At 43.0% G+C, this 10,004-nt stretch overlaps 1 protein-coding gene across 1 annotated transcript; it reads right to left on the bottom strand.

Moving 5' to 3' along the window:
• Positions 1 to 3,140: 3,140 nt before the first annotated feature.
• Positions 3,141 to 8,452, bottom strand: LOC136354591 (uncharacterized). The gene is made up of 4 exons (XM_066306089.1): positions 8,282 to 8,452; positions 5,243 to 5,458; positions 4,141 to 5,191; positions 3,141 to 3,145 (listed from the first exon to the last, which is right to left on the bottom strand). Exons 1-4 carry the CDS (start codon positions 8,450 to 8,452, stop codon positions 3,141 to 3,143), a joined length of 1,443 nt encoding a protein of 480 aa, XP_066162186.1.
• Between the last annotated feature and the right edge of the window lie 1,552 nt (positions 8,453 to 10,004).

Below are 10,004 nucleotides of genomic sequence, written 5' to 3'. Positions count from 1 at the left end.
CGTCGTCGGGCGTCACGTGGCTGAGCTTCAAATCGGTAGCTAGCATGAATGAATTGTGGAACTACGAGTCGCTCGAAGCTTTGTGTTTTTACCTACCACACGGAATGGCGTCTTTTCCTGTAGGCGGCGGTCATGAGTGACCTGATCTTGCGGCTGTCGGGTGTGGCAGCCGTGGAATCTCAAGCTGATGGTGTGTGAGCGGTGAACCACAGAGTTAATTCCAAACGATAGATTAATTCGAACCGTAATTGAAAATATAATCACAGCTATACTATCCTAAATCATGATCTTCGTCAACTTGAAACTGGTTCTTCTCACGTGAATCGTGAGTTGCAGAGATGAGAATCATGCAAAATAAGATCTCAAATAAAAAATAGAAAAAAAACCATAAGACAACAAGAGTAAGTACCAATAGTCTTGTCTTTTTGTCATCCTTTGCTCTTTTTCACTCAATGATGGTGAGCCTAGGTTTCACATTTCGATTTCAATCGAAATTTCGGAACCATCGAAATTTCAATTTCAGGAATTTCCATGTTCTTTTACCTATACTATTTGACTTTTTAACCAAATTTAACTGCATTTAAATAAGTTTTGACCAAATTCAAAAACATGAAAAAGTCCAAAACTTTCGAGCGAGATAATGAATTGCCGGGGCCCAAAATTACCAAAATTTCAAAATTTTCGAACCGACATTGTATTCATTGGATGAGCGAGAGTTAATTCTATAAATGAATACTAAAATAAATTGCCTTCCTGTGTTGGCGGGATTCGATATATAGAAAAAATGGTAATCTGCACAGATCAGGGTTTATAATTTTGAAATTGGATTATCTGCTGTGGGACGAAATATTGGTAATTTCGGAAATTTTTGGCCGAAATTATTTGAAATTTTGACTTATTTTGAATGAATTTAAATAAAAGTTGACCAAATTCTCAAAAAATTGCAAAAAGGGAAAATTTCAGGGGAGATGTGCTCATGCCGGTGGGGGGCGAAATTACCAAAATTTCAAACCCTGGCACATATTTGATTTCAAATTTAGAGTTATGCTCATTGGCTTCCTGAGCTTTGTATATAGTTTGCGTTGGCGGCCCTCTTTTTTCCGGTTGGAGTGCAGTACTGCAGGGGAATAAGAGGGGAGGAAAAAAAATTCCAATAAGAGGTGAGTGGTTCAGTAATCTTTCGGTTTGGTGTGTTTGGCATCAGAAACAGGTTTACAGGCATTTAATTTTAACAAGGTTCGCCGATGTCTCTACATTGATATGATGCTCACCTATGTGTAGCCCAATTTGTGCAATACTATACAAATAATATACTCCTTCCGTTTCACGATGTAAGTCATTCTAGCATCTTCCATATTCATATTTATGTTAATAAATCTAGACATATGTATCTATTTAGATTCATTAACATTAATATAAATGTGGAGAATGCTAGAATGGCTTACATTGTGAAACGGAGGAAGTAGATATCATCAAAAACAACATTAATGGATTTAATTGAGTTCGTTCTATTGATAGTCTTTTAAAAATGCTGAAAAGATCTGAATGGAAAAATGCAATGGACAGATTGATCTTTTTTTCCCATTGCAATGCACAAATCACATATATATGTTGTGCCTAGCTTTTCATCGTCAGGAAAATCAGCAGATTACAAAAGATCATACTGCCTCTTTGGTACACCTTTCCCGTGTCCACTTAAACTTCGTGCCACCATTGAACTTATGAACACCGAATTCCCAAGCACAAGGGTTCCAATACCCTTGGTAACAAGGCATATCAAATTGATACTCTTTGCCTTCCTCCCGACAATCCACCAAATAACTGCCGTGAAGCTCCACAGTCATCACTGCTGGAGAAACCATCTTTCGTCGGTCGGCCGAATTCCACAATAGTCCCGGATGCAATAAAAACCGGGCATATTTGATCTTTAGTCCCGGTTGGTAACAAGATTCAAATGCTGTCAGGGCCTGTCAGGCCCCCCGGGATCTTTAGTCCCGGTTAGTAACACCAACCGGGACTAAAGATCGTAACTTACCAACCGGGACTAAAGATCTCGGGGATCTTTAGCCCCGGTTGGTAACACCAACCGGGACTAAAGTCCCACCCCTATATATATGTCTTCTTCCTCCTCCAGCTGCCCGAGCAAGCTTCAAAATTTCTTCAAAAAAGAGGGGAGGTCATGCCAAAATTTCTAGTGAATTTATTTTGGTGATTACATACAAATCGGAGGTGCCTAAAAGGTTTGCAACTTCATCCTCCAATGTTTTTTTGTCATATTACATTTGCAGCTATGTTTTGCACACTTTTTTGTCTCCAAAATTTAGTTGTAAGTTGATGAGGGAGAAAATTTGTGTGGGGAAGAAAGAATATATAGAAATTTAGTTTATTTGCTAAAGAAGGTTTTATAAAATAGTTGAGAAGGAAAACTATAGTGAAAGTTAATCTTTAATCCCCGAGATCTTTAGTCCCGGTTCAAATGCTGTCAGGGCCTGTCAGGCTAGTCCCGGTTCAAATGCTGTCAGGGCCTGTCAGGCTCCCCGGAATCTTTAGTCACCAACCAGGACTAAAGATCTCGGGGACTAAAGAAGGTTTTATATTATGCATGTACATATGTATTGAAACATATATAAATATAATATAATATATATATATATATATATATATGCATATATTATATATGCATATATGTACTGAAACATATATATGCATAACCATGCAGCAACAGGGCCTTGCAAAAAAAAAAAGGTCAGCTCGATCTTTAGTCCCGGTTGGTAACACCAACCGGGACGGCTGAGCCATCTTTAGTCCCGGTTGGTGCCAACCGGGACTAAAGATCGATCTTTAGTCCCGGTTATTTCACCCGGGACTAAAGATAGCGATCTTTAGTCCCGAATTGGTAGTCCCGGTTTGAAAACCGGGGCTAAAGGGGGGCTACGAACCGGGACTACGAAGGGTTTCTCCACCAGTGCATTGTATCAAGAGCCGGTGAACTCGCAAACAATAGTTGTACGAGGCTTCTCCGGTCATCCAACGGTGCAAACCGACGGATATCTACCACTCTTAGGTTCTCCAATGAGATCATCTGGTCTTTCCAATCCTCTGGCTGGTGACAAAGGCAACCTGGTTCTGAACAGTACAAGTTATACTGCATAAAAATACCAATACAGAAAACACTTTGTAAGTCATTTCGAATTTGGTTAGACACAAATTCTTTTTTATACAAAGACTATATGGTAAGAGGTAAATCTTACGTACCCAGCCTGAAAAATCAATGCGAAGGTATTTGATATTGTTGCACTTAGCGATGAACTTGGCTATACTTGCTCCTACGGCGTGCCCGTCAAACCACGAACTTGCTTCTATTGTGAAACTCGTAACACTGGGAAGTTGTGGTACATCCTTTATGATGTCGTCATCATCTGCAGGTTCACATCCCGGTTTAATTAAAACCACAGGGTTATTGCAATAGAAAAATCATAGGGTATTAACATACATATGCATGGAAGCAATGTACATAGTGCAAACAAATTATCACTGATCGATTTATCTAACTATAGTCTATAGATATATTTTTGATAAGTGGACACAGATTATTTCTTTTTTGAAGTTCATGGATGATTATTATTTCATCTTTTGATAAGAGATGAAAGCTGATTCATGCGTCATGAGACATAAATTAAGAATTACTGAAATTAACAATGGAATATTACTGTAGTAGCTTAATTTCTCGAGGACCTTGAAAAATCTAGTAAAATGTTCACATATATTTATATAAATATATTTATATATTTATATTATCTAAAAATAAATGATTTATAAATAGGCAATGTACAAACTTTTACTCCTGCTTTATTAAATGAAATTGGCACCTAGTGTCGGTTTGTTCAAGATAAAATAAAAAAGGAGTACCTAAAAAACTGTCTCAAGTTTTCCAAGTTAAAACATTTCAGATGTAACTATGGTATAATTGAATAATTACATTGTAACCGTACTGTAACCGCCTTGGTTAGCTTATATAATTGAAATGTAATAACTACGATATAAACTTATATAAAACTTACATTTAACTTTAGTTTGGTTAGCTAGCAAAACCAAAAACGTACGAAAGTTTTCTAGCAATTCCCATAAATGGCACTTTACCTTGTTGCGCAAGAAGAATTTCTAGTTTCACTTTTAGATGATCGACGGCGTAGCAGTTCTTGAGGAGCCAGACGGCGGCGGCGTTGTCGTCAGCGTCGCCGAACGACATGATCTCGAGGTTCTTGATGCGCCGGACGGCCGCCGCGCCGTTGAACTCCAGCCGCTCCGGGTCCACGAGGCTCTCGCACGAGAACTCCTCCAGCCTCGGCGCCGAGATGGCCATGGCGGAGGAATCGGAATAGGGCAGGCGGCTGCAGCCACCGACGCGGAGCAGCCGGAGCCCCGGCGCGTCGACGTCGAGCCATTGCAGGTCGGGCAGATGCACCAGCCGGAGCTCCTCGAGCGTGGCGGCCGCGTCGAGGCGCAGCGTGGCGACGCCGGCAACGTGCCTGAGGCTCAGCCTCCGCAGCCGCGGGCAGCAGGACGACGAGAGCAGGTGGCCGAGCCGGAGGTCGTCGTCGCCGCTGCCGGCGTCGAGCACGGCGTGGTGGAGCGTGAAGTCGGTGAGCGCGCGGAAGGCGCCGGTGGCCGGGACGCTGACGGTGGCGTATCCGAGGGTAAGGCTCATCACCTCCGCTCTCGTCGACCGAGGTAGCTCGACGACCTCCACATCGATCTCTTCTTCTTGTTCCTCAACGTCCGCCGGCGGCGCGACATGCTCGACGAAGATCACCTCCCCTTCGTCCGTGTCCGAGGCAGTGTTGGCTTCCAGCCACGCCGCCCTCCTCGCTTCCGCAGCAGCCACCGCCGCCGCCACGGGCGCCACCAGCGGCAGCTCGAGGGTGAAGCTCCCCTTCACGTGGCGCTCGACGAAGTGGAGCCACGAGTCGACGCGCGACAACGTGATGTCGGCTTCATGGCGATGGTCATGGAGGTAGTACCTCCTCTCCATGCCATAACTACACACATAGTACTTGTCTACGGAGCTGTACACCAAGGCGATCTCCATGACGTCGACGTCGTTGCCCTCGCCGGCGGCGCGCCGCGCGAGGAGTGTGGCGTCCACGGCGGTGATGAGCCGCCGGGCAGCGTCGCGACGAGAAACGGCGAACTTCTCCCGGTCGACCTCGCCGTGCTCATCCGCGAAGGAGCCCGGCCCGACGGCGAAGCGGAGCACCGGGACGAGAGCCCAGAGGCGGCGCCACCGCTTCGACGGCATGGTGGCCCGCGCTACGTCCCTCGCCGACGGCAAGAAGCCGAGGATGTGAAGCAGCACGTCGTCGTTGAGCTCGCTGATGATGTCGGCGTCCACCGCCGGCGGCGTCACGTCGTGCGTGTTGTTGGATGAAGCCATGGATGATGGTGATTGAAACGAAAGCTTGCATGAAGCCATGAAATTTGTTGGTGTGAAATACATAGAGGGTCGAATCAAGCTCGGGATACATGGTCGAATCGGAGTCTCGATCGATCGATGCTAATTGCACTCCCAGTAGGGATTCGTTCTGTTATTGATAGTATATAATATTTCTTCCGTTTTAGATTACAGGACGCTTTTGACTTTGGTCAAAGTTAAACTGCTTTAGTTTGACTAAGTTTTGGAAAAAAATAATAACATTTTCAACCCAAGATGAATTTATTATAAAAATATATTCAATTATTGATTTAATGATATTATAAATATTACTATATTTATCTATAAAATTAGTCATTATATTTGTCTATAAAATTAGTCAAATTTAAAGTTGTTTACGTCTTATAACCTGAAACGGATGGAGTATATCAGTTTCACTTATACGTTAACAATGACGAAAATTATTTCACGTCAAAACAATAAATTAAAATTTCAAAAAATGAAGCTTCCTAAACTTCAGGTTATAAGACGTTTTGACTTTGATCAAAGTTAAGCTGCTTCAAGTTTGACTAAGTTTGTAGGAAAAAATAACGATATTTTCAACTCAAGAAAAATTTATTATAAAAATATATTCAATTATTGATTTAATGAAACTAATTTGATATTATAAATATTACTATATTTATCTATAAACTTAGTTATTTTTGAAGTTGTTTGACTTTGACTAAAATCAAAACGTCTTGTAACTTGAAATGGACGGAGTAATCGATTCTTGACGTACATACATCAATGCTGCATGGAGAAATTCAACTAAAATAAATCGCATGGTTAGTTTATTCACTTGCAACTTATTATTATTTTTATTATTAAGTGGGAAGGTGATAATCGAGTTAAAAACAATTTTTCTGGACAAGGGTCCATGTAGGTTAACCATCTCTGTTCACACCTACAAAAATTGACCTGAATTTTCGTAAACGGTTTCCTTAAAAGTTTCACATGTAAAAATTAATTTTCACAGACGGACCTCTCAGCAGACCTTCATGTATGATAAACATATTTTCGGAGGTGGCCCTGTTAAGAGGCATGTGTGCCACCATCCCGCCACCACCTTTAAATATATAATTTAACTGCGAAACATCAATCCACGATTAGTGGTTTGGGTAAAGTAAAGTATAAATTCATTTTTATTACTATGAGTACATGTCATCGCGGTTCTGCTGAGAATGGTTCGTCGTTTTCATGCAGCATACCCTCCTTACGCTATCCGTACATGGTGCCAGGACGGAATATGTTGACATAGTCTCACTATTACAAAAATTGTTTTAGCATAAGGTCAAATTTGATTTTCGCAGGGGACTGGGCGGTCCTGGCTATACCTTGGTATTTGCGAAAAGCACGTCTTTGCATACAGCCAGCACAAACTCATGCGAAAATCTCATCTTCGCATGCGGTCCCCTATACCAACCGCATGCGAAAATATTTTCCCCGAAAACAAATTAAAAATTAAGAAACACCAAACCGGCCAGAACCCTAGCCCGCCACCAGCCGAAACCATAGCTCCCAAGCCAATTTCTTTGTCACCGCCACCACCACCGTCTACATGCTCACCATAGCTCGCCGCCACCATCATCGCCACTGCAGAAAAACGAGCTCCAGCCGCCCGCCGTACCATAGGCCACTGGACCCAACGTTGGATCTACAAGGGAGGAGTCCTCCGCCGCCGAATCCGTGAGGGAGGGGGGATGCCGGTGACAGCGAATGCGCGCCTCCCCTTGCTGCCACCACCAAATCCGTACATAGAGGGGGAGGCGAGGGACGGTGAATCCATGCATCCCCCTACCACTGCTACCAAGGACCCACTACTAGGTTTGCGAGGGAGAGGGCTGTCACCGTTGTCGTTGATGCAGTCCACCTCTCACAGTAATTGAGGCCCCATGAGAGAGAGGGGCCCCACCATCGGATCCATGCGGGGGAGGGCCTCCTCTCTATCGCAGTTTGCTTGCCTCTTCGCGCGCATTCCACCACCGCTGCTGACCGTAGTCCACCACGACATTTCACGTTATTAATTTTTTAAATATTTTGATGGCCTATTTAAGTGATGACATCTAAGAAACACTAAAATATCTCCTTGATGGATGAAAACATTTCCCGATTAAGCCCGTAGAAAATTAATCCAAAACAAACTCTCCATATTGAGAGATCACTTTTGTTCGGACAAGACAAGTTTCCTAAGATTCACCCACCGCGGATACACTAAGCATTCTTCTCGTTGGTAAATCTGATTCTTGCAAATCAACATTAGACTTAGAAGCTTCACGGGGTCTGGTCTCGCCAGTAGTGTACCACGTCTTCCCACGACACTACTACATAAACGTTTTTTCTGTACGAGACCCCATGATTTTTGCAAACGGACCATAACTTGCATCTTCTGGAAAATCGAGCGGTATTTTCGCATACGGCTCCTTAAGACGCCCTTATGGAAAAATCGATTTTTCCATATGGACCTCTTAAGCGAACTTCACACAAAAATATTTCATTTTTGCGTGCAGTCTACTTGAGAGGCCGGATTTTTCTATGCGGGCATCTTAAGGAGCCGTTTGCGAAAATAAAATTTGAAATTAGTTTATCCTACTTATATGAACTCTAAATTGGATGATTTTTTCCTAAAAGTTTCTAAAATCATGCTCTATCATGTTATTGTGTTCTTACTACTATTATTATTTTGGCAATCTTTTCTTGTGACTTTGTTTTATCAACTAACTCGATCGAGTTATATATTACAGCTAATTTCTTCTCGAATTCGAAACGATTAGCTTTGCCAACGGATGCATATGCCGTACCAATCACTACCCATGGATTCGGAGAAGATGCACGAGATGACGACGACGATGCTCCGCCGCCGTTGATCACATCAGCGAGCTCGCTCGCCGATGACGTGCTGCTGCACATCCTCGGCTTCTTGCGGACGGCGAGCGACGTGGCACGGACCACCGTGCTGCTGTCGAAGCGGTGGGGAGCCATCTCTCGACTCTCGCATCGGCCCTCTGCTTCGCCGTCGGGCCAGGTTGTTACAAGGATGGTGTCATATATAGACCGTTTAACTGAACATTTTTATCATGATCGATTAGAACGTTTAACTAAACCTTTTTAACCGAAGGTTTATTTTTAAAATTGAAAATCCGCCACGTACGTGACACTGGCCGTCGACGACAACGGACTCCACCTTATTAATTTTTATAATAGTAGTGATAGAGATTCATATTTTAAAAGAAGTTTTGATGTGTGATTTCAATGGATTTTTAAATCTGCCAAGTCGGATTATGGTCCTAGCTGCCGTACAACTGTCTCTATTCAAGAAATTAGAAATTCTTTTAATTAACTAGAAAACATGCCCGTTGCAACGCACGGGTAAAGAGGTTTTTTTAAGTAGTATATTAAGAAATATTAGGATCACTATTTACATTATAATTGAAAAAGAAAATGAAAATCCTAACATTGGGATCGCTATAGATTAAAATTAAAAACTTAATGAAAAGCTTTCCAGGGTTTTCGGCAGAAGGCTTTCCTTCCTTTTCAGCCCTAGGCTAGTCCGCTACCTTCCTCCATTTGGTATGGTTCCCTTCGACCCAACCACAAGTAGAGCCGTAAGTCCAACTCGCACAGTCGACTACCATCTTCAACCTACCGAAGATGACTACCATCTTCAATCTAACGAAGATAGTCCCGTGCCCGGGAGGTTGACTATCATCTTTGTTGGGGTCCATCGCCATCCCTCCTATTCAATCGTAACACTCAAACATGGAAAGTTCTTCTCGAGTTGGAAAGTTTTTCTCGAGTTGGGAAGATGTTCTCAAGTTGGAAAGTTCTTCCCGAGCTGGAAAGTCCCTCTCGAGTTGGAATGTTCTTCTCGAGTTGGGAAAATGTTTTCGAGTAAGAGAACATGACCTAGTTGTTTTGTCATTTGTAATTAGTTTTTACTCAGGAACGGAGTGAGGCAGGTTCACCTTGGCACCTGGGAAGATGGTGAAGAGTGTGCGAGCTCCCGAACTCAGAAGACATTCGGCTAGAACTCGAAGGGAAAATCTATTCGAGCAAAGAAGTCGAATGAAAAATTCTGTGGGGACCACTTCTCAGCCACTCTTGCCAGCTGGAGCCAAAAGACCATAATAGCCCTGAAAATGTACCATAATGCCCCTAGGGTTGCTGACATGGCAAGAACATTATAGAAAGTTCACTAAAGCCCATGAGGGCAGAAATGTAATCTCATATGTGAGACCGTGGACTATAAAAGCCAGTCAAATCCCTGTAGCAAGACCGGACATTTTTAATGGAAAAGTAATCCTCAAAAGTTGTGTTTGCTGTTTAAGTTCATTATCAAGGATAGGCGGGAAAGTACCTTTTTCCCGGTCTATCCCTAATCTTGTATGTGACCTGAAGTCACGACAGTGGCGCCGTCCGTGGGGACATAAAGTCTCCATTGGATTTGGCTCAAACAGTAAATGCGATGTTCTCAATGACAGAAGACTATGCCAGTATGCTACAAAGGAGCTTTTGTAAGTGCAACAACCGCACT

This window comes from Oryza sativa, chromosome 12 (assembly GCF_034140825.1).
Source record: "Oryza sativa Japonica Group chromosome 12, ASM3414082v1".
Classification (NCBI taxonomy): domain Eukaryota; kingdom Viridiplantae; phylum Streptophyta; class Magnoliopsida; order Poales; family Poaceae; genus Oryza; species Oryza sativa.
Note: the sequence above shows the minus strand (reverse complement) of the source record. Positions and strands in the feature narration are given on the sequence as shown.

What these genes read in the sequence shown, in the direction of transcription:
- LOC136354591 (XM_066306089.1), bottom strand. Translation starts at nt 8,452, where the DNA reads ATGGCTCCCCACCGCTTCGACAGCAGCACGGTGGTCCGTGCCACGTCG. An exon ending in CATCTTCTCCGAATCCATGG is followed by an intron (nt 5,459 to 8,281) that starts GTAGTGATTGGT and finishes GCTTCATGCAAG; the next exon opens with CTTTCGTTTCAATCACCATC. An exon ending in TCCCGGTGCTCCGCTTCGCC is followed by an intron (nt 5,192 to 5,242) that starts GTCGGGCCGGGC and finishes GACCGGGAGAAG; the next exon opens with TTCGCCGTTTCTCGTCGCGA.